The sequence below is a fragment of the Lutra lutra genome, chromosome 1, assembly GCF_902655055.1.
Source record: "Lutra lutra chromosome 1, mLutLut1.2, whole genome shotgun sequence".
Lineage (NCBI taxonomy): Eukaryota > Metazoa > Chordata > Mammalia > Carnivora > Mustelidae > Lutra > Lutra lutra.
Window position 1 is genome coordinate 197,963,958 of NC_062278.1, and position 27,804 is coordinate 197,991,761.

Here is a 27,804-nt window from a genome sequence, read left to right on the forward strand (position 1 = left end):
GTAACAAGGTTTTGTTTTTACAGTTCTCTCGACTTTAAAGTCCCTATCTTAGAAAATTAAGGATGTCATTTTTACTTTATAGGGAAGTGAGGGTATTTGTCATATGGGAGATCTATTTTCTGCTTTCAGGGGGACAGAGGTATGGTCTGAGGGTCCTTGTACTACTTCTTTCTCCAGTGGTTACATTACAAAATATTTATTAGTAGGCCATTGTGTTACCTACTGTGGCAAGCTGCTCTGGGCCCCTACTACAAAAATATCTTTTTTAAAATTTAGATTTAAAAACTTTTATTTTTATTTTTTTTTTAAGATTTTATTTATATGTCAGCAAGAGAGAGAGGCAGTCATAGGGCAATGCAGGCTCCCCACTGAGCAAAGAGCCTGACTTGGGACTTGATCCCTGGGATCATGGCCTGAGCCAAAGGCAGGCATTTAACCGACTGAGCCACCCAGGTGTCCCTAAAAACTGCTAGTTAAACAGAAAGGAAAAGTTCTGCCCATTATATCTGCCTATACTTCTCTAAGTTTCTGCTGACATTTTCAATATCCATATACGTGAAATTCTAAAATACCACTGAGGGGCACCTGGGTGGCTCAGTGGGTTAAGCCACTGCCTTTGGCTCAGGTCATGATCTCAGGGTCCTGGGATCGAGTCCCGCATCGGGCTCTCTGCTCTGCAGGGAGCCTGCTTCTTCCTCTCTCTCTGCCTACCTCTCTGCCTACTTGTGATCTCTGTCTGTCAAATAAATAAATAAAATCTTAAAAAATAAAATAAAATACCACTGAAAAAAGCAAGCAAATGATAGTATTTTTCCTCTTTTTTTTTAGATTCCTTTTCCAGTATCAAACATACCGCAAAAATAGGAATAAAAGAAAAATAGAAAAGGAAATGAAAAATTTGTTCACAGCCCTGCTATTTAGAGACAGTCACCATGTCTTAACGTTTTGGGAGACACACGTGTTGTATGACTTGGTAGTAGTTTGTGGTTTTGAACAGACACACCCGCTGAAAGCATTAATGGTGGCCCTGTAAAATGAGCGATAGGATGCCATTATAATGGAGGATTGTTAGAACATGGAACTCACTAGCTGAGCTCACCAATGAATGAACAATGTTTGATTCATGGAAGGTGATGAGGTTGAGAGTTTTGAGTTGGCAAAGCAGAGATTTATCTGATTTAATGTCTAGTCTCAGCTTGTAAACGATCCGTGGCATCAGCTCACCGTCCTCCTGCCCCCACACTGTCCACGGATGGAAAAATGAATGAAATCTGTTGAGATGTTATCACTTCAAAAAAATAATGATACAACATCCTCTGTTTTGCAGCTGGTGGATGACACTAATACAACAAGGAAAGTGATGCATTATGCCTTAAAGCCAGGTATGATTTTTTTTTTTTTTCTGCGTGAAATGTTGGCTCTGGAATGCAGTAGACCATGCTATTTGATACTTTCTGTACTTCATGGTTTAGAAAATCAAAACACAGCATTTGGGTTCCTCTCTCTCTCTCTCTCTTTTTTTTTTTTTTTTTAGATTTTATTTATTTATTTGACAGAGAGAGAGAGATCACAAGTAGGCAGAGAAGCAGGCAGAGAGAGAGGGGGAAGCAGGCTCCCTGCAGGGAACGCGACGTGGCGCTCAATCCCTGGACCCCGAGATCATGACCTGAGCTGAAGGCAGAGGCTTAACCCACTGAGCCACCCAGGCACCCAAGTTCCTCTCTTTTAAAAGATGTCCCCTCAGGGGCACCTGGGTGGCTTGGTTGGTTGAGTGACTGAGTCTTGACTTTGGCTCCAGTCACGATCTCAGGGTCGTGAGATTGAGCCCTGTGTCAGGGTCTGTGCTGAGCCCAGGGATTCTACTTAACATTCTCTCTCTCCCTCTCCCCCTACCCACCTCACTCTTCCAAAAATAAATTAATAAATAAAAATGTTCCATCAAAGCAACTTTCCTTTCATCCTAATGTTGATGCCTGGAAGATGGAGGCCAGTGTGGTTGGTGTGTATGTGTGGGTATGTGTGTCTATGTGTAGCTGGGACAAAACAGTCACTTGTCCTTGGAAGAAAAGTGGTGGGAGGTGAGGTTTCCCAGGGCAAAATTCTCACAAATATTTACTGTCCCAGTGACTCTAACTGTTGAATAATATTTTACATATTCTTTAAAAGGAATCCTTTCATAATCACCAGACCAGTACTAACTAGAGAAAGTGGTCAGGGCTCCCAGAACCTGCTTATGTTTAAAAAGAGGAAAAGAGGGGTGCCTGGCTGGCTCAGTCGGTAGAGTGTGGGACACTTGACCTTGGCGTTGTGAGTTCAAGCCCCACATTAGATGTAGAGATTACTTACAAATAAACTCTTTAAAAACAAAAAAAGGGGGAAAAAAAAAGAATTCTCTTTGAACTTGTGCTGCTTAAGTTTCAAGCCTTGTCTTTGACATTTCCCAGCACATTCCCCATGGGCTGGGCCCATCAGGGCTGTTGCCATCACTGTGCCGCTGGTTGTCATCTCGGCATTTGCGACCCTCTTCACTGTGATGTGCCGCAAGAAACAACAAGGTATCTTTTTGCGTGGTGTGTTCCCCCCAGGTGGGCAGGACATCAGCTAACAATGGGACCCTGGGAGTCCTCGGGCCCTTGGTACTACTGTACCCCACCGTGCCCCCCAACCAAATGGGTATCTGGGAGGCCATGTGGGTTCTGTAGTTCCTAGCATTAAGATACTTGACTTTTAACTGCAGGAGCTATGAACATGAGGCCAAATTCTGTTCCCAAACTCAGGGTAGTAAATTCAAGAACATAAATGAAGCCTGAAAGTATGAGCGAGGGGAGAGGCAGGTGTCGGGAGCGAACTTTTTAGGGAGCTTGGAAATGTTTTCTATCTTGATCTGAGTGATGATTGCACAGGTATCTACTTAGATTAAAGCTTACCGAGACTACTCTTAAGATTTATGCACTTTACCTTTGTAGGTTATACCTCAATAAAAGGGTTTTCTTTTGGTTTTGCCTTTTTTTTTTTTTTTTTAAGAAGGTCAGCTCTGTTAGTGCTTAATTGGGCTGGTAGGTACACTTGATTGTAAGACCTGCTTCTGGGTGCTCTCCGCTCACCAGAGTGGTCCCGACAGTTTTCTCGGCTTACCCAAGGTCATTTTCAGGTGAACAACCCATTTTGGCCATTTGTTGCTCCACTGGAGAGATCAGCTGTCCTGTTTCCAGTGGGGACCCCAGGGACTGGGGACTGGGTGTATCAACTATTGTTTCTTGAAGATGGCATTAGGTCCCTGAGTCTTAGGGCACAGGACAAAGCATTGCTTGTAGGCATCAACCCTATCTTCTTTTCCAATTTAGAAAATATATATTCACATTTAGATGAAGAGAGTTGTGAGTCGTCCTCGTACACCACGGTGCTCCCCAGGGAGAGGCTCCAGCCACGGCCCAAGGTCTTCCTCTGCTATTCCAGCAAAGATGGCCAGAACCACATGAACGTTGTCCGGTGTTTTGCCTACTTCCTTCAGGACTTCTGTGGCTGTGAGGTGAGGAATCAGAAGTCTCTTCTCTTCCCCCCGGGGAAGGACATGTGCTCCCTGTGCTCTCCACGCTCTCTCCCTCCCTCCAGGCTTCCTTGGGCAACATTTGCCCTCCCCCAGTGCCTAGCCCCCTTCCAAATTGGGGTCAGCCTCACACTCCTCCTTCAGTCTGTCCTGCCCATAACCAGCACTAAATGTTCCCGAACCCTTGGTCCTAACCCTTCTCAGAAGCCTCTTGTGGCACCTACCTGGCGGGAAGTTTGATAAACATCAAGAAGACCATGCAGTTGCCTGGAGGGGTATGGCCCATGCCCTGGGAACACGCAGAAGGAATGGGGTGAGGTGGTCACTCAAGACATCTTGGTGAGCCTTGACGGGTCAGAGAGAGGATGGAAGATCAAGCAGGGGGTTTAGACAATACTTTGGAGGAGTTTTGCTAAGAAAGGAAAACAATAATGTATCAAGGACTCAAATGGTCTGCCTCGGTTTCTTGCCTGTTCTCGAGTTGAACTATGAATATGTAGCTTTTCTATGTCATAGGGCTAATTTTAGAGTCAAGTTTGAAGCTCTCATGGAGGGCACACTCTATTTCTTACCAATGCAAGACCTGTACAATGGCTGTGTAATGAAAGTTACCAGTGCTTTGATACTGCCTGCTGGTGGGTTTCTCAGTCTCTCCATGTGCCAAGGCTGCCCCCTAGTGTCCATAACGCCTATTTACAAAGCTGACGCGTGAATCTGGGGAGATGGGCAGACCCCAGCGGGTACTGAAAAACCAACTGGAACCTCTGGTTGGTGCCACACAGTCTTCAGACGACCCATGTGCTCTGTTTTGTAATTAACTAGCCTCGGGGATGGGGAACACGTCTTCCAATTGTGAGTGTAGTACTTACTGTAGAAATTTTGGAAACTGGAAAAAATGACCAGAAAAAATGACCTGTAATCTCACCCTGGAGGAAGAGGATCCACAGTTAATATTTGGTGTATTTCCTTCCCAGTTTTTTCTACATAGATGAACTCATGCATATGGTTTTGCATATGGGGAGGTATTAGAATGATTTTTCTGTCTTTTCATTTAATAATTCTTTACACTATTGGAAGTTCTATGTAAACTGCAATTTTATTTTATTATTGTTTAAAGTTTTTATTTAAAACCCGTCAGTTAACATACAGCATAATAGTAGTTTCAGGTGTACAGTATAGTGATTCAGCCCTTCTATACAACACCCAGTGCTCATCTTGACCAGTGCCCTCCTTAATCCCCACCCCTATTTCACTCCTCCCCTATCCACCTCCCCTCTGGTAACCATCAGTTGGTTCTCTGGAGTTAAGAATCTGTTTCTTGGTTTGCCTCTCCCTTTTATCCCCCTAGGATGGTTTTTGTTTCTTAAATTCCACACATGAGTGAAGCCGTATGGTATTTGTCTTTCTTTGACTGACTTATTTTGCCTAGCACAATACTCTCTAGCTCTATCCATGTCGTTGCAAATGGCAAGATTTCATTCTTTTTTAGAGCTGAATAATATTCCTCTGTAGCTATATACACACCACATCTTTGTCCCTTCATCAGTCAGTGGACATCTGGGCTCTTCCCATAATTTGGCTATTGTTGATAATGCTGTTATAGACACCAGGGTGTGTATATCCCTTCCGATGTGTATTTTTGTATTCTTTGGGTAAATAACCTAGTAGTGCAATTACTGGATTGTAGGGTAGTTCTGTTTTTAACTTTCTGAGGAAGTTCCATACTGCTTTCCAGAGTGGCTTCACCATCCAATTTTAAAGAGCCAATTTATTTTATTTTATTTTATTTTAAAGATTTTTATTTATTTATTTGACATACAGAGATCACAAGTAGGCAGAGGCAGGCAGAGAGACAGAGGAAGGGAAGCAGACTCCCTGCTGAGCAGAGAGCCTGACGCGGGGCTTGATCCCAGGACCCTGGGATCATGACCTGAGCCGAAGGCAGAGGCTTTAACTCACTGAGCCACCCAGGAGTCCCAAGAGCCAATTTTAAATAGTGATCCATAATATCATTTCACTATAATTGAGTTATTTCATATTGCTAAAGAGGTCACTAGTTCAATTTTACCTCATTTTTGATGACTTTCCAGAACTGGAAGCCTAGAAGTGGAATGGCTGGGTCAAAGATGGTAACATTTTAAAAATGCTTGGTATATACTCCCAGTTAGCTTTTAGAATGTATAATGCTATTGAGAGTTAAGGCAATTAATTAATTAATTAAGTCAATTCAGGATTATTTTCAGCGAGTGGGTGGATCTTGGGGACTGCCTTCCTTAGAGCCAAAGAGGAAGACAAAGTCATTTCAGAACCCCCTTCCCCATAAGAGACTATGGCTCCTGTTCAGGCATAGCCACTGAGAATTTGTTTCTGGACTACAGAAGGAAAGAGGCACTAAAACTGCCAAGAGACATTTTCAGCAGAATCAGATGAAAATGGTCTGAGAAGGTGAAGCCCTCTGAGGGGCACATGCATGCCCCTTTTTTTTTTGCTTTGTGGGTGCCCCCACCCCAGCTCCCTCCCAGAACCTCCTTGGGATTAAAGGCCTTATATGGATATGACCCCCCACCCCCAGACTGCTGTGACATCATGGTGGGAAGTGCCAGTCACTCACAAGTGAGCTACCTGCAGTGGCTATGTTACTGCAGTCCAGCACACCCCCCCCCCCCACTCTGGTCGTTGATGGACTGGTAAACAGCATGGCTGACCCTGGGTCTGTGAGACGGGCCAAGGAGGTCTTCTCTGTCCATCACATTCTGTGGATATGAGTCAGCTAGCACTGTGGGCCACTCTGACATCCAGACCTGAGCTGAATTTCCTGCCTGCTTTGGGGTCCCTCACTCAGACCTATCCACCATCACCTTCCAGCTTTGCCTTTGGGACAAAGTGTCTGCTGCACTCATCACAGAGACCGGCCCCAGGCCTCCCATTCAAGGGGCACACTAGCACACTCAGAGCCCCCTTGAGGGCCTCACGTGGGATATGTGACTTTGGCAGGTTGCCAGAAGCTCTGTTCCCTCCGTTTTTTCCCTCGTAGGGGGTGAGTGGTAAAGGCCCCCACTTTAGGCAGAAACAAGCACACATGCAGGGGGCCTGGCATGTCACTGTCACCCACAGAACGCTAGCTATTCCCAGATCCTGCATCCCTGAGCCCGCATGCAGCAGTGCTGATGGCGCTTAAAGGACATACGAGGGGACCTTCTCCTAACCCTCTTGTTTTTGTTGCCCGATGCCCCAGGCTGTGTAGGTGAGTGAGGTCCCTGTTCTCGTTCCAGGTGGCTCTGGACCTGTGGGAGGACTTCAGCCTCTGCCGAGAAGGGCAGAGAGAATGGGTCATCCAGAAGATCCACGAGTCCCAGTTCATCATCGTGGTGTGTTCCAAAGGCATGAAGTACTTCGTGGACAAGAAGAACTACAAGCACAAAGGCAGCGGCCGCGGCTCGGGAAAAGGGGAGCTCTTCCTGGTGGCGGTGGCGGCCATCGCGGAGAAGCTCCGTCAGGCCAAGCAGAGCTCCTCTGCCCAGCTCAGCAAGTTCATCGCCGTGTACTTCGATTATTCCTGCGAGGGCGATGTTCCTGGCGTCCTGGACCTGAGCACCAAGTACAAGCTCATGGACAACCTTCCCCAGCTCTGTTCCCACCTGCACTCCAGAGACCATGGCTTCCTGGAGCCTGGGCAGTACCTGGGACAGGTGAGCAGAAGGAACTACTTTCGCAGCAAGTCAGGCCGGTCCCTTTACGTCGCCATTTGCAACATGCACCAGTTTATCGACGAGGAGCCTGACTGGTTTGAGAAGCAGTTCGTCCCCCTCCGGCCTCCCCCACTCCACTCCCGAGAGCCAGTGCTGGAGAAGTTTGACTCGGGCTTGGTGTTAAATGAGGTCATGTGCAAACCAGAGCCCGATGGCGATTTCTGCCTCAAGGTGGAGGCTGCGGTCCCCGGGGCACTGGCCAACTCGCCCTCGGAGGGCCTGCAGATGGGCCTGGACCAAGATGCAGAGGCTGGGCCCGGGCCAGGGGGCGGCTCGGTCCTGCGGCCCCTGCTGCACGCCGGGAAAGCCTCCAGCCCCTCGGACATGCCTCGGGACTCGGGCATCTACGACTCGTCAGTGCCCTCCTCAGAGCTGTCCCTGCCCCTAATGGAAGGACTCTCGGCAGATCAGACAGAAACATCTTCGCTGACAGAGAGTGTGTCCTCCTCCTCCGGCCTGGGTAAGGCACGGGGGAGCTGAGGGTGCTTTGGGGTTGGGTTCCTGATGCAGTCCATAGCGTTTGTCCCTAATTCCCAAATCCATGCAAGTGTTTTTTTAAGTTGGGTGCAGACTCATTGGCAATGAAGCTTATGGGCAGAAGCACGACTCCACTGATAGTGTCGATTTCTTCTAGGCGATGGAGATGTTCACTTGTGTGAGCAGTGAGTGAATACTGAGGCTAAGTGAGGGTGAGCTACCTGGCCCCTGCCAGGAGTGTTATGCCACATACAGTGTGTACATCATATCACCTTCCTGACCTCCACAGGCCTCTGGCTACCAAGACAGAGCTTGCCCCAAGTGTACCAGATGAGGGTCTGTGGACTTTGTGTTTGTTGGGCTTTGCAGTGTTCGCCACCCCTCACCAGTGCCAGTGCTTTCAAAGCCATGTCTTTTAACGATCCTGGGGTTGGTGGGCACGGTGTTCTGTCCACCACAGCTGACTCAGCAAAGGGCCCAGTGGGAGGGCCCTGTGGGAGAGCCCGGCCTCCCCAGGGAATGCCAGCAGGATGCCCTCTGGAGTTGTACCTTACAGTGCATGGAGTTGTACATGCAGGCCCTTGACTCTCAAGTAAAGGGAACCTGCCAATAGGATGGGACTGCTCAGTCTTGACTTGGTTGGGGGGCCTGCCTCACTCGTAAAGCCCATAGTCCAAACCGAGGTTCAGCCACAGCCCGGCCTGAGCCCCTGGTCCGGTAAAGTACAATGACGTGTGGCTCCCCCCTGTCTTCTTTCCTTAGGTGAGGAGGACCCTCCTACCTTCCCTTCCAAGCTCCTCGCCTCCGGGGCGTGCAAAGCAGACCCTGGTTGCTGTGGCTACACTGGTGAACTCCACGCGGTCGCCCCTTTGTAACGAAACGGAAGTAGAGTCTAAGCATTGCCACTTTAGCTGCCGCCTCTCTCTGGTCCCCCAGCTCTTCTCTCTGGTTGCGCAGTCCACTTGGAGCTGAGGTCTCCGACAAGGATATTTGGAGTGAAATTCGGGCCAGTACTTGCTTTCCGTGCCCCATCCCTCTACCTGGTATCTTGGCCAAGTCTCCAATTTTCTCAAACCACATGGGTATCTCTGAAAGGCATATCCATAAGGCCCGAGAGCAGCTTGTCCCGTTAGGTCAGACCTTGGATTAGAGTCGGTTCTGGGAGGTAGGGAGGAAACAGGCACGGAGATGCAGGAACATACCTGCGCTGATCACTCAGATTTTGTTTCTCTCTGCAAACTTTGCCTGTTTGCCGTTGGCTACTTTGAACTGAAATGCTGTGTGGGAGAAGCACTCTTAGTACCATTCTAGCCACAGAAATCAAGTGCCAGTCTTTCTGGGATCCATGTTGTTACAGATGATGGTTTTAGTGTAGAATTTGCAGTGTTGTGGGTGTCCAAAAGAGCTCTGAGTCAAAGGTCAAAAAGGTAACTGAGTCTACTATCCCCTTTCCTAAAATGAGTCTTTATGTATTAGTGGGGGCATGGCTGGCTGAGGTGGGGGCTGTGAGGTCAGGCTGAACATGGCGACAGTATTTCCTGACCTGGGTTGGTCATTGTGCAGAAAGCATCAAAACTCAGGGCACAGGAACACCTGTTGGTGTGAGGAGGCATCATGGGGGGGCCAGATCTGCCTGCCAGGTTTCCCTGGGTTCTGTTCGCTGTGCAGTATCTCAGACGTTGCTGCCTGGAAGTTTATTTTTAAAAGACAAATACCCAACTGGGCTGTCTTACTAGAAGCTGGAGTTCATGCTTCAGGGGACTTCTGTTCTAAAGCTGTGTCTGGAATATTAGGGATCAGGATCGACTGAAATATGGCTGTGCATACAGATGGCGGCCACTTACCTTGCCTAGCCGGTTTTGACTAATGAGAAGTCTCATTTTAAGGGGGTGAGAAGAAGGGAATGGTCACGAAGATGAGTGTGCTCTTCTAATAGCATCTGAAGAAGACAGGAGACCTTTAATCATTGAATTCTTGAATCTTAAAGTACTCCCCACCTCCCCACTCCCCTCACCAACCCAGCCTGTGAATCATGTTTCACTGCGTGTTTCTGTTCTACGTTCCAGACAAGAGATTTGTCTCTTGTGCTCTCTTCTACCAAAAGAGCTATTTAGAGCTTAGGGGGAAAGAATTTGCTTTAAAAAGGAAAAGTAAATGTTCTGTTTCTATGAATGATGTTTCTCCAGAATTTCTGTTTCCAAAAGAGAAAACAGGTGTTCAAATCCTGTTTGTGTATTAGGTATGTGGGTCACGATGACGTGGTCTTCCCTGTGGAAACCCCTGTCCCCTTGAGGGCTTTAAGCATATTCTCCACCTTTTCCGTGGGTGCTGTTGGATTTGAGCACCCTGCTTTTACTCAGCACTCAAACGGGATCCTGGGTTTCACTCCTTTAGCAGACAGGATCAATATTACGGGAGATACTGAGGAACAGCTCAAGGAGGGGTAGGAGGTGGAACGGGGCATGACTTTTCCATCCAAGCACATGCTTGGCAGATGGGGAAGGGAAGGTTTGCAGCCTTGCTGGAAAGAAGAGGTTTGTGTGTATTTTTGATGCAAATGCCACACTGCATGTTCTGGAAAGGCAGCTGACGGCTTCTTGGGAGAAGAACGTGCTTGTCTGTCTCCAGCATCAGGTTTCCTGCAGCTGCTCTGAAGGGGAGACAAGGGAGCTGCAGAACTGTCTCCCCCATAAAACCAGGCATCTTGTTGGAGAAGAGATGTTCCATGTCACTGTGGAATCTGGGACATGTGCAGATGCCCACACGTGACTGTCCTGCCATTCTGCCATTGGGAATAAGTTCTGCAAGGGAACTTGCGAACATGAAAATTCACTTTGGAACATTATCAGAGAGACTGAGGCCAAGAAATGGTGCATGCTCCAAAGGAGCCATGAGGAGCTACTTTTGGGATATTCAGCTTTGCACATAAAATGAGGCATCTCTGAGAAAGCGATCCCCAGAGCAGCACGGAGTACTGGGGGTGGGGGGAACATCAATGGAGCTCCATGAGCATGGGCAGAGAGATGGCTAAATGAACTTACTTCTTTTGAAGATGCAAGAGGAAAAACTGTGCTAGACCAAAAATCAGGTAAAGTTTTAGTTTGGACTTAGGGTTTGGATACCTATTTTTAAGAACAAATGTTTCTTATGTTTCAACACAATTAAATTCTAACATACCGAGTAGCAAAACCATAGTATGAATGCCTAAATCAGACTAAGTTGAGATGTCCCAACTTTGTGGTTTTGCCTTATTAGTTTCTCCTCCTCCTCTTCTTCTTCTTCTTCTTCTGTACCCTTTCCATCTCTTGCTGGGAATGAGAACAGTTGCTTTGCAGATTAAGGCAAAACATCTGTTTTAAGCAGGGCTGCATTCTTTGACATTGTTCCGGATAATGGAAATGGTAAGATAGAATTCAGATAAAAGTTCTGCTGAACCACAGGCTTTCAGAAATTGGGGCTATAAGACTTAGACTATAGGGATGGTCTCCATGAGAAGCCATGATCTGGAGACTAAGAGGCTTGTGTGGCTAAGTTAGCTGGTGTCCTCTGGGCAGGAGAGCAGGGGTAGGTGCAAGGAACCAGGTAAGCAAGTCTTGAAGGTAGTTGAAGGTAGGGAGCTAGTTGTTGATCTTAACTCACCAGTGCCCTGCAGAAAGGACTTCGCATCGGATATAGTCAGCTTTGCAGAGTGGGAGGGATTAGGGAGCTGGAAACCCAGGTAAAGGTGAGCTTTTCTCGCAGAGGTTGGCTCCAAGCAACAAGAACCACCTAGACAGACCCAGGCCAGACACACAGGAGGGGCAGTGTCCTCCAGATGGCCAAATCCTGGGCCTTTGAGGCACACTGGTCTCCAGAAAGAATCAGAAGTCACTCAGGTCCAGGCCTAGGTGTTCATGTTGGGTGACCAGCCAGGTAATAGCATTTTGAGCCAAAAATGAGATGGGACCTTAAAGTCATGAGACAGGTTTTGGTTGACACATTAGTAAAAACTGAAGACAGTCCCAGAGCACTGTTCGAAAAGTGTCTTTAACAGCCATGACATTGGAATCCATGTGTAGTAATTTAAGTTCATGTATGTTGACACATCAGAGTTCAGTCTTGCTACTTCATAGCTGCAAATGTCTTCTTTTTTTTTTTTTTTTAAACCAACACCTCATCTCAGATTCCCTGACTTAAGCACAAATAAACAGGAAGACAGTCCCTCCAAAAATGTGGAGTTAGATGATTTTCAGAACTTTTCCTTTTTTCAGAATTGAGCATCCTTTAAAAGAAATGAAAGCTATTTTATTCCTGGAGAAGAAATGATATACACTTCTCTTAAAAGAAAACCCCACGATCCCCAATAGCCTCAGCACTAAGTTGACTCTTTCAGGGGAGAATTATTCTTTGTGTCCTTATTGGAGAGATGTAGGTGGACAATACCCATGTGAGGGTTATTAGCCTTTTCTGTTGTTTGTGAAGACTGTTGCTCTTATGTAGTGGATGTCTTCAGGGGGTGCCCATGCAGCAGGCCAGGAGTAATGATAAACAAGGTGTGGTGATAAATGGCAATGAGCTGCCTCCTCAGTGTCAGAGAGACCATAGGGCATGGTGGGGACTGTGCCAAACAAGTGCTTCCTGCAGGAGGCACCTCCCACCTGCAGGAAGGCAGCTCTTCCAGGCAGTTGTGGCCATGTAGTGTTTACTGATTTTTCCATTTTTCAAGAGAGGCTGAGGATATGAATTTTTTTTTTTTTTTAAAGTAGGTTCCTTGCCTAATATGGAGCCCAGCGAGGGGCTTGAACTCATGATCCTGAGATCAAGACCTGAGCTGATATCAAGAGTCAGATGCTCAACCCAACGGAGCCACCCAGCCACCCTGACAGTCTGGGTTTTATATGAAAAATGATTTTTTTAATGGTATTGGCAACTAAATAAATCTTTTTTTTTTTTTTTTTTTTAAATTCAAGCTCAACAGAACACATGAGTGGGCCTGATTTGGCCTACTAACTGCCAGTTTGCCCCTTTGCCTCATAAGATTTGAAATGAAAAGCATTCATGGTAATTACAGATGTCTGGTATTACCAGAAAATGCTCTTGCTAAATGCAGCTGATGGCTAGATCATTTTCCCCCATCTTGCTCCCCCAAAGAAGTTTGATATGATTGTGAATGTATTTGTGATGTTTTGATTATTTCTTTATGTTTTGTGGTGCCTTAAGAGAAAGGCAAACCAGTTACTAATTTCAAAATCAGATTTATAAAGGGGTGCCTGGCTGGCTCAGTTGGTACAGCGGACAACTCTTGATCTCGGGTTGTAAGTTCAAGCCCCACATTGGTGTAGAGGGTTACTTAAAAAATAAAATCTTAATAAAACAAAACAAACAAAAAATCAGATTTATGTTCTCCAATTTAAAAAACCTAACACTTGGAGCAACTTTCATTTGAATTCCACAACCTAAAGGACATATTTATAGTTTTAGTTCTTGGCTTAATAATTTTTTAAACAGTGTGCAATTCTGAGCTTCGGCCAAGAGTTAAAGAGAAAAGCAGACATTGTATGGGGGGGGGCAAGGAATCCCCATGTGTCCACCAGAGTCAGGCCATTTGCATTGTCTTCTGTTTGAAACGATCTGTGAATCGACTCTGTTTTGGAGATGTGAAACAGTACACGGAGAAAAGCTTTTCCTGAGACTGAGAGATCAGTTAGGAGTCCTTATGGGGTGTTGGGTCATCCTTTCTATGTCACCTCCTTTTCCAGGCTCAGAGTGGAAATAAACAAAAGGAAGTCTGACTGTAAGCCAATAGCTTGGCTTCCAATTTCAGAGTTTTGGACCTGGGAGAAAGTTTGGATTATCTAGCATGTCTTCCCCCTGCTGGTGTCAGCGGGGTCTGAGCCTGAATTATTTCAGACATATGGCTATGGATGGGATGCTGGATTTTCAGGGAGGGAAATTCAGTAACCTACCCCACTGATCAGATAGTTCTTTGTACATCTTACAGAAATTCAAACCAGCCTTCTTTTGTTCCGCATGTCGTGGAAGAAGAACAGCTGGTTACCTTCCATGTATTTGAAAACCCCAGTGAAGTCATCCCCTTGGTGTTTTTATTTCTGTGGTAAATAATCCCGCCTGCTTAAACCATTCTTCATAGCTCTTGTTTCGCAAGCGCTTGATCATTTTCACTGCTGTTCTGTGTCTCGGCTTCATGCTCAGTTTCGTCGTGCACACAGAACATGGTGCCTTACTCACATTGGTGCCTTGAGAAGGCCAAGGGCAGGATGGGGATTACAGGGAAATCCTCACGCACCCAGGTTCTCTTACTACTTAAAACTGTGATGGCACAGTTTAAAAAGTGGTATATTGCCTGTACTCATTTTGATGATTACTTGGTTGACACATTCATCCCTCCTGCCCAGCAAGAGCCTGTTACGTCCTCCCCACCCTTCTTGTGGTCAGACACTTGGTGCTTATTCCTGATGTGTTTAATGCCATTCCTGAGCTGCTTCAAGACCAGCTCTCACCTTCTGAGTGGCAGCTCCCCCTCCCTGCCAGTTTTAGATTCTATTTTCTCATCTCTCTAGACATCACCTCTAATTGATGACTCACAATATTATTAGATGGTTTGGACTTCACTTTAACCACTGGCGAGATGGAGAGCAGTTGGCTAAGGGCTGATTTGCAAAGAGAGTGAGGGAGGACCTCTTGGGAATTTTGGCCGGTTGCCTCTCATCCCATTCTTTGGTTCCTCCCTGAAATTCTGCTGGGACCGCAGACAACCTTAGGAGCTTTCCTGGCTTCTGAAGGGCTGGAGCCATGACTCTGAAATGACTCAGCACCGTGTTTTGCACAATCAGAAGTCTGACAAAAGCAATCTGATTATGATCATATCTGATGTTGATGATGCCAAATAAAAGTTCAGTCGAGAAGATTCAAAGAAGCATTCTTCTGTTTGTACACGATACGGACAAAGTTGCCTGCTCCATCCGTTAGACAAAAAAATTACTGTCAGGTCACACTAACGTGTAACTGTTATTTAAAAGTTTTGGGTTTTTTTCCTCAAGGAAAAAGAATGGTGAGTTTGGACAGAGCAAAAACTTTTGTAAAAACCACATGTGTTCATTTAGAAAGTAGGTAATTTCTATTTTCACTAATTTTTTTTTTTTAAACTACAGAAGCTCCCTGTTACTACGTTCTAGGGGGGAAAGCCTGTGGAACATGAACATGGTGGTTGTTGTCCTTGTCTTGGTTTCATCTTTAAGATTGTCCTTGCTGGGGTTTAGAGGAATAGTGAGCACTGACAGACTGTAACAGTGTGCTCTATTTTTACATTGAAAACAATGTCTTATTTGATTTGTACATAACTGTAAATAGGTGACAGTAGGTCACAGCTGACATTTGCAAAATGTTGTTTTTGTACCTTAGCATTTCTGCACCAAATAAAATGTTTTAAGATTGCAATGGTTCGTTATTCTGCATCATCTTTCCTGTTTCCTGAGGAGCTGGGTGCCTAGCACAGCTTTCTGAGGGCTCTGCCTCTGAGAAGGGGAGACATTATCCAGGGTGAGGAGGCGAAGGCAGCCAGTAGGTCTTGCACGGAAAACCTGCTGCCTTGAGCATTTGCCTTGCCTTCTGGCAGGCAGATGCATATTGCCTGTGTGGAGTCCAGAACAGGGATATTCATGGTCAACTGTCAGAACAAATGGAACTTCTTTTCAGAAATTTGAAAAGCAGGGCGCCTGAGTGGCTCAGTCCTTTGAGCATCTGACTCTTGGTTTCGGCTGAGGTCGTGATCATGGCATTCCTGGGATCGAGCCCTGCGCGAGCCTGTTTCTCTCTCTCCTTCTGCCCCTCCCCCTGCTCTCTCAAATAAATAAATCTTTTAAAAATATATTTTATTTATTAGAGAGAGAGCTTGAGTCGGGAGCAGGGGCAGAGAGAGAGAGAGAAGCAGACTCTGCTGAGCAGGGAGCCCAACACGGGGTTCGATCCCAGGACCTGGGATCATGACCCGTGCCGAAGGCAGATGCTGAACAGACTGAGCCACCCAGGTGCTCCTCAAATAAATAAATCTTAAAAAAAAAAAATGTTGAAAAGAGCCACTGATGTGGGAGCCACGAATGTTCTGTCATCCAATAAAAGTGGCTTCTCATTCTTCCAGTAGACATTCCCTCACCTCCTGTGTGCAAATATTGAGAGTAAATTTGTTACACTGCTTAAGCAAACAGATCTAAAGGGACTCGACTGGAAGACGATCAGGCAGATGCTGCAGTAAGTACTTTCTTTCTTAGTGGGGGGGTGGGGATTTGGTTTTGGACAGCAGAGAAACCTATTTTTTTTATCACACTGGTAGAAAACAGTCTGCTTTTAAAGCTCCTTCTTTTTTCTATCTTTTTTCCTTTCTTTCCATTTTATTTATTTATTTATTTTTAATTTATTTGAGAGAGTGAGAGAGATCACAGAGGGAGAGAAAGAACTTGAGCAGGGAGCATGATGTGGGGCTCGATCCCAGGACCCTGGGATCATGACCTGAGCTGAAGGTAGACGCTCCACCAACTGAGCCGAGGCAACCCTATCTTTTTTTTTTTTTAAAGTACTATCTACACCCAGCACGGGGCTCAAACTCATGGCCCCACCATCCAGAGTCGCATGCTCTCCCGACGGAGCCAGGTGCTCCTCCTGTTCAGCGTTCTTACAATTGCCAACATCTGTGGGGCAACTGGTTTTACTTTGTTTTAGAAATGCAGACTTAAAGGGCGCAAAGACCAGCTTCCCTTGCAGGCTCTAATTAGAATTTCATTTGCTTTGGTTGAATAAGAGACTACTGACAACAAGCTAAGCAGATGGAGGGGGGAGATGTAGAAATACATCTTTGCTGTCCTGGCCATCAGTGGGTCTTCAACAGATGCCCGTTTCCCACCCCTACCCCCAGCATATCCTGTCCTCACTGTCCACGGGAACAAAATCTGAAGTGGTCCAAGAATAGGGTAGGTAGAGGATGCAGTGAAGGAGGGAAGGACACAAACCCCAGTAAGGCCTTTTGCAATGAGATAAAAATTCAAATAGAGTCTTTGGGATTAAGGGAAAGTAATACAAGATCAGTGAGCTTGGCTCCCCAGCCTCTTTCTGGGGGGGGGGGGGGAGTGTTGCACCAGTTTTCACATTTATAGATGACACAACCCTCTTGCATCTCAGAGTCTGAAGTATGTAGTGGGGATACAGTAATGGCTAAGATGCAAACATGATCCCTTCCCTCCTGAGTCTGTCTCTTTGTATATATAGGAGTGTGGGCAAGAAACCTGATTGTTCTGAGCCCGTTTGTTTTTTTTTTAAAGATTTTATTTATTTATTTATTTGACAGACAGAGATCACAAGCAGGCAGAGAGGCAGGCAGAGAGAGAGAGGAGGAAGCAGGCTCCCTGCTGAGCAGAGAGCCCGATGCGGGGCTCGATCCCAGGACCCTGAGATCATGACCTGAGCCGAAGGCAGCGGCTTAACCCACTGAGCCACCCAGGCGCCCCTGAGCCTGTTTTTCCATCTGTGGGACGGGACTGAAGACCCACTGCATGGAGGTTATTGTGAGGTTCAGATGAGATGGGGTCCATAAAACACCCGTGGCCAAGCTTGTCAAGTGCCTGGCACTTGAGAAATAGTGACTTACTAATCACTCTGTGGAAGAACAAGACTTGGGTTCTGTGGAGGTCAGATGGAAATGGGTGGGAGACAGTTCCCTGCTCAGAGGAGTTGCAGCCCAGGGACTTTGTCAGGTGCTGAGATTAAGCATCTTATCCCCTAAGAGAAGAGAATGGATCCGTGCCTGGCTGTTCTGGTGTTGGTCCAGGATGGAAGGGATGGGGTTTGGGGAGGGGGAGGTGCTCCTGGCAAACTTAAATTGAGACAGTAATGCTGGGGTTCTTGGTAGTTGAACATATGTATCCTGTGTCGGCGGACTGAAGTCTGAGATCTGCTCACGTTCCATTCACCAGGCTTCTTGTATCTTGGTCACCTGTCGGCCCCAATAGAGACACATTTTTCTAGACTTGCTTCTTCAAGGACCCTGTGCCAGGCAGATGAACACGCCTTACCCTGGATGTGAACAAAAGCTGGGATTGTTTCCGTAACCTGTAAAAGGTTAGGGGAATTCTCTGCTTTTTAGAAGTTGAAGGGGGAGGAGACAGAAGTGGTCCTCCAGGATGGTTGGTCTTGCCTGGGGATTCCCGCTCTGGGTCAGACACATTCCAGGTAGCGAGCAGGTGTCAACCTTCAGACAAACCACAGACACTTCCCACCAGTCTGGGCAAGGCCAGGCCACGGAGGACTCGCGGCAAAGAAAGGCGAGCAGTCCTGGCCACAGAATGCAAACAGGCAGGTCCTGCCTTTGGTTTGTGAACCTGAAATTAGATATACTTAATGACCCTGCACATGTGTGTATAATTGTGCATTCTTATTGGCAAGAGTATTAATTTTTTTTTTATCATTGTGATTAAAATGGGTCTCAGGCACCCTGAACTTAGATCTGTGTGACCCTGGCAGGTGACTTGGTTAAGACCTAGTTCCCGCATCTGGAAGACAGGTCATTGGTCAGTACCTCACAGGGCTGATATGAGTCCGGGTGGAGTTTGGGTACAGACCCTGACATGTGGTAAGCCCCTCTGCCTGTGGGCATGTGGTCACCTGGGGCAGGTTAAGGGGTTGTGGCTGTGAAAAAGGATCCCCTAAATGTCTCCCTCAGCCCTGGCTGGGGGAGCCAATGGGCTAAGTAACTGATGTGAATTCCTAACTTTTGGAGGTCTTAGTTCCGAAGGGCAGCTGGCAATGGCCTCCATAACAAATGCCTACTTGATCGGATGTCCCTAACTGCTTGAAGCTTCCAGTGGCCTTGGAAGTAAACCCTGATGTTCTGACCTGGCCCCTTGCCAACCTCTTCTCTGTATGTTCCTTTTTTCTTTATGGCCATACCAGAATTTCTTGAGATTCCCCACTCATGTGTCCCTGCCTTGGGCCCTTACATCATTTCTTCTGCCTGAAACACTCTCTCTGTCTCCACCCCTCCTTTGCTGTCAACCTTCCCTAACTGTCCTCCACCCCACTGTCCACTCTGGTCTAGGTCCTGACACCTGCCTTCAGGGGCACTTGCTCAGTTTGTAGGATTCTGTGATGGACTTTCTTGTCCACAAAAATGGCTGCTCCTTGAGGGAGGGCTCTGTCATTTACAGAGTCCTTCCTTTGGGGCTGGGCTTTGATTCTACTTTTTGAACCGGCTTAGGACCCCAGCCCTAATACTCAGCGGTCACTGGTGCAAGACACCCCATCTTTCTGGTCCTCAATTCCCTCATCTGTTGGCTGGGGGTAAAATGTATCTGCCTCATGGGATTGTCATGAGGATAAATCAGGTAGAGGGCATAGCCTGGTGTGGGTACATGGCAGGTGCTCAAAACCATTGATATTTGTTTCTGATGTCATCAAGAGTAAGTAAGCCCACTTCCCACTAGTAAATTTTTTTCCTTTTTTAAAAAAAGAGTTTAAAATCTCTTTAAAATGATTTTATTATTTATTTGATAGAGAGAGACACAGCCAGAGAGGGAACACAAGCAGGGGGAGTTGGAGAGGGAGAAGCAGGCTTCTCGCTGAGCAGGGAACCCGATGCGGGGCTCAATCCCAGGACCCTGGGATCATGACTTGAGCCAAGGGTAGACACTGAACGACTGAGCCACCCAGGCGCCCCCAACTAGCAAATTTTAAAAGGTTACCTGGAGGAGTAAACTGTGTCTATTTCTTTGCAAATTGAGGTAAGGTATCTGGTCATTTACCATGATCCCCAGGGCTGAGAGCCCCTTGAATGACTTGCATTATCTCAGGGTTTCATTCCCTGTGGGTCCTGGATTCCTATATGACATGGCACATATTAGAATTACCCCTGTGGGCTAGAGGCCTGCGACTCTGCCAAGCTCCGTGCGATTGCCTGACTGTATCATATCCTCCCTCTGGATATGGTGACATCCTATATCCGGGCAGGGCCCAGGTTAGATTTGAACTTGGCCCCTCTCTGTCTTTCCACTCCCCTGCTCAGGTTTGCTTCTCAGGTTTTCCTCTAACGCAGATTATGGGAACAGAAAGGATCTGTTTTCAAAGGAGCCTTTTATTAGCCATTTGCAGAGCATTGCTTAGGTCCGAACACTAAGACCAACACCTTAATCCTCCCACAGGCGTCCCCATCCCTTGGGTGAGGACCGTTGCAGGTTAGTGCTGCTTCATAACCGATGGCTCCACACCTTTCAGCCTCCCCGCCCTGCCCCAAAGGGAGGGGACATCTGTGTGTCTGTAAGGTGCTGCTGGGAGAATTGTTGACGTCTTTCCCTGTAACCCCGCTTCCAGGTCTATCTTTAGGAAATAACCAGAAACGTGTGCCAAAATTTATTGCACACTGGTTTTCATGGTCAAGCATCATTTGTCCTGGATACTGAGAAATGGGGTGCAGACCAAGTACCAGTCAGGCTGATTACAAGAAGGCACGTTCATATAAGCGGCCCTTAACCGATCACGTGGTAGGAGAGTACTTCATGACAAAGGGAAGAGACTCACGGTAGGTTGAGGGACAAATGAAGGACACAAAGCGGTTATTGCTAGGTGGGTGTGCTTGTGGGTGGGTGTTACGTTATTCTTTCAACCCCTCGGTATTTTCTACAGTTTTAAAGTTTTATTTATTTATTTATTTTTAGTAATCTCTACCGCCAGTGTGGGGCTGGAATTCACCCTGAGACAAGAGTCGCATGCTCTCCTAACTGAGCCAGCCTGGTGCCTCTCTGCGTCGTTTTAGCACCAGTGCAATCGCATAATCAGACTGTTTTCACTGTACCGTCACGCGCCACCATCCATTCTCATGGTACTGGGTGGGCCAGGGTGGTGGGGTCTCAGCGTCTCCTCCCCACCTGCTCGCTTTCCCCACCTGTGCTACCCTGCGCCTCACTGGCGCCCCCTCCTTTCCTGCCATGGCCTGGCATCACTCACACCACATCTTCCTGCCTTGCTGTGGCCGCGTGAGGGTCTCTTGCCAACACCCGGCTTTCCCAGTTGATGATTTAGTGAGGTGACTGTCCTGGCCCCCTTTCCATCCCATCTTGCAGAGCTGGAAGGAGATGGGGCTGAATTCAAGAACAGGCCCTCCTGAACTAACTGTCGGGAGGAGAAAGATCGGCTCGTCATCAATGTCTTGGCCTCTCTGTCAGTTTCAGGACTTGGTGGACAGAAACACATGTTTCTTGCCATTCCTTCTACACTCCACCCCCACACCAAAGGACTCCCTTTGGGTGTATCTTTTGTAGCCCCCAAAGACTCTTTTTTTTTTTTTTTTAAGATTTTATTTATTTTCCAGAGAGTGAGAGAGAGCAAGTGAGTAACACAAGCAGGCAGAGAGGCAGGCAGAGGCAGCGAGAGAAGCAGGTTCCCTGCCGAGCAAGGAGCCTGATGCGGGACTTGATCCCCGGACCCTGGGATCATGACCTGAGCAGAAGGCAGTGGCTTAACCCACTGAGCCACCCAGGCGTCCCCCCACCCCCGCCCCACCAAAGACTCTTAAAGTGAATCCAGGAGCCAAATCCTTTCTGCTGCCTCCCCACCACAGGGCCAAGCATGGCGTGGGTGGAAGGGGAGGGCTGTGGTGTATAAACCCTTGTGGGATTACATTGATTTTAGTCAACATATCCTACTTGCAGATCTGTTCTCCTTTCTGGAAACCTTGAATTGTAAAACAGGAAGTCAGTTTAGTAATAATAATAATAATAATGCACATTGCCTTTGCTGTGCACAGGAAACTTTCCCCTAGTATATTTATCCCTCACTCAGCAGCAGTGGGATCCCATCACCTCTGGCTGAACCTTTCAGTGGTCAAGGTCTAGTGTCACACCATGACCATCAAGGCCTCTCTAGCCTTGTTCTTCCACACCCGTTCCTCTCCATAAACTCCCAGAAGTGTGCCCTGTGCTCTCCCACCTCTGGGCTTTCGCATCACTTGTTCTCCCCCACCCACTGCCTGGTCAGGGCTCAGCTGAGGCCTACTTCCCACAGGAAGTCTCTCTCTGCCTGAATGGGGGCCAGTGCTTCCCCAGGTGTGCTTCTCCACATCCAGCTCCCTAACTGCCCAGTAAGGGGTCTGGCTGTTCCTGTATCAGCTGTGAGCTCCATGGGGTCAGGGACTGTGTGTCATACTGAGATTCACGACTGTTCCCCAGAGCCTAGCACAGTGTGTGGCATGTAGCAGATGCTCAAATTGTTGTTAAATGGAAGCTAATGGAAATAAAACTTTTATCTTTGACAAGGCTGCCTGGGTAGAACACCGGGTGTTGACCTGTGGGTCCGAAGCCCTTGCTGAGCTCTGGGTTCATGCGGGGAGTGGAAGTCCTTTATTATTACTTAATAAACATACCTGGTAGAAATAGTGTGGAGTGGGTAGGGGAGAGGCCAGCAAAAGAGGTTTTGGGGAAAAGGCTGAGGACTAAGGGTCTGGATATAGGTTTTGCTCTCCGAAATGGAAATGGAGTACTGCATAGGGTATGTGTTCCTTGAACAAGAAATGAGTGGGTCAGGAGGCCCTGGATTTGGGGTCAAGGAGTCCCCTTCAAGTTGTAGTGGAATGAAGTTGCAGCTGTTGAAATGAAAGCTGGTTTGCTCAAGATGCTTCATTTCTGGCCCAAAAGGCAGGATGCAGGCCAGGAAGAGGCCACCCAGAACTAGGAGGCGTGTGTCTGCAGCAAGACCCAGGGGTTGCAATGAAGAGTCTCAGCTCTCAGATCAGTTCTGATCACCTCGGGCTGGTCTTGGGGGGTGGGGGGTGGGGCTGGGAGGTCTGCCTCCTAGAGGCTGCTATCAGGACGGGTGCCTTTCCAAGGAGTCCTCAACAGCGCCCCCTTGCTGGGAATGCAGGGGTGGTGGTTAGAAACGAAGGAGGTCCCCTCAGGCTGCTCTTGCCACTTACGGGAGTCAGCCTGGCAGGAGCCGTAATTCTTGGGCTGATCCTCTTTCCTCTGACTTGAGGGCTGGCCTCACTTTTCCGAGCTTCAGTTTCTTCATCTGGGAAGTGGGCCCGCACAACTCCTACAGCTCGCAGGGCTGCTGTCAGTGTTAGAAGTAGATCAAACACTTAAAAGGCACACCCAGAGGCGCCTGGGTGGTTCAATCGGTTTAGCGTCTGCCTTTGGCTCAGATCAAGATCTGAGAGTCCTGGGATGGAGCCCCGGGGTAGGGCTCCCTGCTCAGCGGGAAGTCTGCTGCTGCGCCCTCTCTCTCTTAAATAAATAAATAAATAAATAAAATCTTAAAAAAAAAATTAAAATGCACACCTGACACCATGAAAGCAAGTACTGATGAATTTTCCATTTTTACCATCACAGTTTGTACTTTCATGAGAGCTATATACTGTATAGCGCATTCTTTATTACTGGTCCTCAGGGGTCCTGAGGACGGTAGGCGTTTTCTGTCGAATGAATGAATGCAGAAAATAGTTTCATTTGGATTCGCCTGTTTATTTCCGCACGGTGACCCAGGCCACTGGCGGCTCTTCCTGAGGATTTCTGGGCGCGCGGAGATTCGCGCAGCTCGCTATCGTCCTCATTTTCACCCCCACCGTCCAGGAAAGCGAGGCTCGGGCAAGACCCGACGCGGGGCAGGTCAGCTTAGGGCGGGGGCGGAGCTCCATGCACAGACTCTGGCCTTCGCTCGCCAGGGCACCCCTGGGTCGCCAGTCCCCTCCGGCTCCGATACTTGTCCCGCGAGCCTACTCCGGGGGTCCGCAACTCCTTCGCCGCCGCGAGAGCGGGAGCCGGGCTGCGCACCCCTTCCCCGACCGGGTAAATTCTCCCCCGCCAGACTCTGGATTAGGTAAAAGGGCGGCCCGGGGGCCGGGCTCCTCTCCTCCGTCCGCCTTCCTAGTCTTCCCAGGGACCCCGGCGGGGCGTGCGGAGGGGGAAGTGCCGAGCTGCGGCCGGGCGTGACTGCGTCCGGGTCTCGCACCACCCCGCTCGCGCGCCGGCAGGGGTCCCCCGCCCGCGCGCCGGCAGGGGTCCCCCGCCCGCCTCACGCCCACGTGGCTGGCGCGGCCGCCCCGCCCCCGCCGCCCCCCGCCCCGCCCCCGGCCCCGCCCTGCCCGGGGGAGCCGCCCCCGCAGCAGCCACCACCACAGCCGTCGCCGCGGTGCGCTCTCCAGCCCCGCCGGGCCCGGCCAGCGCTGAGCGCCGCGGAGGTGAGTGCGGGAGGCCGGCCGGGAACCCCGCCCCCCCGACTAGACCCTCCCTGGCTGGACGCCCCCGCTAGACGCCCCGGGGCCCGCCGCTTCCCGGGGCTGGATTCTCCCGGTCTTGAACTCCTTACCCCGAGCTGGACCCCTGCCCCCACCGCCGGGTCGCCCCTGCGGGTCTCGGTGCCAAGGCGGGCTCTTCGAGCTCTCTAGCCCCGGGCACTCGGAGCGCGCTTGGGCGCCTGGGCGCGACGCAGGTGGGCAGTGCCACCGCCATCCCGGACCGGCCGCCGCTGGCGCCGAAGACTCTGACTTTGGTCCCTGGGAGCTTTTAAGCGAAAGTTCCCGGAACGACTTCCGGGGAGGGAGGCGCCACCTGTCCTCTCCCTCGGAGTCTTCCCCAGCCTTGGTGGGGCGCCCACAGGTCAGCGTCGCGTCGGGCGCTGTTGGTGGTGGCTCGCGGGGCTGCCGGTCACTTCGCTGCCAGGAACCGGGCTTTGAGCGCGCAGGGCGGCGGTCGTGGTTCCGGGCCCGCCCGGGGCCCTTGTGCTGGCGGCTGCATCTTTTTAAATTGCGCAGCCAGAGGGTCTTGAGGTAGAGGCGAGGGAGGCAGACACCAGGGAGTTAGGGTGAATCTCGGTGCCTCATAGCCAGAGACCGGTGAGCATTTTCTGAGTGTGGAAGTGGACCGAGCGTGGAGGGGGCGGGGGGAATGGTTCCTTTGGACTTTTGCCACGAAGGAGAGCGGCACTTGCGCTCTCAGCCTCCTCAGGGACTTGAGCGTTTTTGAAACAGAGCGACTTGTTCCTAGAGGACTCTTTCTCCATTTAATGCCTGAACCAGGCTTGCTTCCAGCACTGGGCAGAGGTGTGAGACCTGCCAAACACTAGTTGTCCTGGATGCACGCGCAGAAACTTATGTTAAAGCATTTCATGCGCAGCACAAGGTATAACTGCTTTCTTCCTTGGTTGGGGTGTGGAAGAGGAGAGCTTTTCTATGAATTTGGCTTAGCTGTATAGTCTCAGGCAAGTTACTTCACCCATCTATGCTTAGTTTTCTCATCTGTACGATGGGGGTGACAATAGTACAAATCTTAAAGGGTCGCATAAGGTTCAAGTTCTTAAAGTGCCTGATACATGGTAATTTCTACTTATGTAGTTGTTCTTATTATTATGGCTGACATCTAACAGGGCATCCGCATGCCTAGCTCCCCAGTTAGGTGGGTATGGGCAGGCGCTCTTGCTCCTTCCTTTTCTAAGAACCTGAATTATTCACACAGTGGTGTCCCTTCGGCGCTGAAACACTTAGGCTTTGTGGTAACGTTTCCTATGGTTAAGCAGCCTTTTGCAAAATGTATTTCAGAATATGAGATTGGAGATGACCTTTGTCAAGGACACTGGTGGGAAATGGGGTCTCACACCTTCTCTGGAAGCTCTAGGGTGTGACTGGATATTTGCCTCACTGAGGGGGAGTGGATAAGGCTCCACTTGATTTCCTTCAGGCTTTGGGCCCCCCGGTAGGCTGACACCCTGTCTGATCTCTGTGAGTGTGGGAGTGTAGTTAGGGGCCTGAAGACCTGATCTTGTCCCCTCCCCTCCATCAGTGGAGCCTGCCCCAGTTTAGCTTCTTTCTTTTCGTGTTAGGCCCACAGGCAGGAGTTCTGATTCAGGGGACTCCAGGAATCTCCCGGAATGTATATGAGATTAGAAATGTGGATGAAATCTGTTTGGAGCACAGGTGTATATTTCCAGAGAGTTCCCTTTTCATCATATTCTGCAGAGGGCCTGCGCCCCATAAAAGGGGACTCTGCATTGCTGGTAGGGAGACTCTTACCGCTTGTACAGGAGCAGACCCAGGTTGTCACCATGACCTCTGTCTCCCAGAGGCGGAAGTGTACACATGACGTTTTGCGACCCTGCTCAGGGTATAACTTCCATTGGAAAATTCAGGTCTGCCTTAACTTGAGAAGATCTGATAAAGAAGTCAGCTGGGGAAAGGAGAAGGCAAGCTGAGGGAGTAGGGACTGTTGGCCTGTGGTGGGGCCATTAGGAAGGGATGTGGTTCATGAAAATTTGAACTCAGATTGTCTGAAGAGACTCCTCAGAGTCTTTGCAAATGCTCTTCCTTCTGCCGAGCACACTCTCCTGCCGCTCCTTCTCAAGTCTGGCATGATCTTTCCCTTTAGCCTGGATGTGTCTTCTGTGGAGAAGATTCTTCTGACCACTCTGTCCAAAGCAGTCTGTCCCCCTTATCGGTACCTTTCCCATTCTCCTATTGTATTTTATTCATGCATCTTCCCTGAAGTGGTCATATTCATGTATCTATTTCTGGGTTTATTGTCTGCATCCACCCAGGAGAATGTAGACTTCAAGAGGGTAGAGGTGCTGCCTTCTTTACCACTGAACTCTGGCCCCTTGCATACAGTAGGTGCTCAATAAATGGTCCTTAGTGACAGAATGAATGAGCAGCCTCTGAGTGAAGTGGGGGTGAGCTGAAGAACTTTCTTTTCTCCTTAAGTAAGCTCTGTGGTCACCATGGGGCTCAAACTCAAAGCCCTGAGATGAAGAGTCACATGCTGTGCTGACTGAGCCAGCCAGGTGCCCTGGCCCCGGATATATTAAAAAAAAAAAAAAAAATTCATCCTTGGATGCATTATCTTAATGGTTTGTACAAATATTGTCTGATTCAGATCACTTTGCACAGGCTGAACGGGTTGAAACGAGTGAAAATGAAATGCTTTTATACATGATTCTGATGAACTGAGTCAGTTTGCATTGCTCTGTGGGAGATCGCCGGTGTGGTGGGTGGAGTGGGGTCTGCTCTGGAGAGGTTTGAAGAGGAGTTTTGCCTTCTTCTTCACTTTAGTGAATACTGTTCATTCAGTTATGAAAATGGGTATACTTTTTCTTTAAAAAAAAAAAAAAAGGAAGACTAGTTATATGGAGTCCTAGCTCCATGGGTGCCTTAGCCTCTTAGCTTAGCTCATTTACTCCATTTAGTCAAGAATCACTTCTGGAGGGAGGGCTCTGACAGTGGCCACAGAGCAGTCAAGAAGGCCGGCAGCGTCACTCCCTTGTGGGGTTTACGTCCCAGTGGCGGAGACGGACCGTCGACATGTAGAGCTATAGTATGATATCAGAGTGTGGTCAGTAGAATGATGGCGATGAAGGGGATCCAGAGAGACTGCCCTGGAGGCAGCATTGGGTTAGGTCAGGGGTGGTTTCTCTGAGAAAGCAGCATTCCAGCAGAAACCTAGAGGAATGAGCAAGGTGGATTTCCGGGGGAGGACAGTTCCACACATGTGGACCCAAGGTTGTGGTTGAATTCCTGGTTTGACCAGTTGGCTCTTGAGTCCTGGACATGGTCTCTCTCATGGGGGAAGGGAGAGGGGAAATGAGGCAGTGTGGGCAGAACCTTCCTCACCTCCTCCCCAGATCCTAACTCATGGCTGGAGTAAGCTCTCGGCACTGTGGGCTCTCATGTTTGTCTAGAAGGCTTATGCCTTCCTTTCCGGAGGGACCTGGAGTGATGATGTTTCCTGAAATTGCCACCTGGGCAATGAGCATGAGCCTCGGGGGTACTGCTGGAAGTATAACCCTGCACATAGTAAGACTTGCTTCCCCTCACCTGCCCTAGCCATGGGCCTCCTCCTCTTTTGTGTCATTTGGTCATAAGCAAGTCATCACCTAGAGGGAACCACCTAGAGGGAAAGTAGTTACTTAGTGAAGCTTTGATGGAAAAAAAATGAAGTGATGAAAATGTGTAGGATCATGGACCAGGAGATGCCCGCTTCCCATTCTCTCCACTGAGTGGTTGATTGGCTGATC

General features: G+C 48.7%; 2 protein-coding genes across 6 annotated transcripts in view; both read left to right on the forward strand.

Moving 5' to 3' along the window:
* IL17RD (interleukin 17 receptor D) overlaps positions 1 to 15,210 on the forward strand; it is a 72,338-nt gene extending 57,128 nt beyond the window's left edge. Inside the window, 5 exon segments of the mRNA XM_047691526.1 lie at positions 1,328 to 1,382; positions 2,445 to 2,555; positions 3,345 to 3,529; positions 6,820 to 7,756; positions 8,536 to 15,210. Of these exon segments, the coding sequence (XP_047547482.1) occupies positions 1,328 to 1,382; positions 2,445 to 2,555; positions 3,345 to 3,529; positions 6,820 to 7,756; positions 8,536 to 8,648 (1,401 nt within the window). The 3' untranslated portion in view covers positions 8,649 to 15,210.
* Positions 15,211 to 15,997: 787 nt separating this feature from the next.
* The window catches only part of ARHGEF3 (Rho guanine nucleotide exchange factor 3), a 320,183-nt gene continuing 308,376 nt past the window's right edge, over positions 15,998 to 27,804 (forward strand). Inside the window, exon 1 of one of the 5 annotated variants that reach the window (XM_047691555.1) lies at positions 15,998 to 16,020. In XM_047691555.1, the coding sequence (XP_047547511.1) occupies positions 16,013 to 16,020 (8 nt within the window). In that variant the 5' untranslated portion in view covers positions 15,998 to 16,012. Of the gene's footprint in view, positions 16,021 to 23,439; positions 23,623 to 23,885; positions 23,984 to 24,853; positions 24,924 to 27,804 lie in introns of those variants that run through there. The other 4 variants (XM_047691585.1, XM_047691574.1, XM_047691563.1 and 1 more) reach the window with 4 other exon arrangements.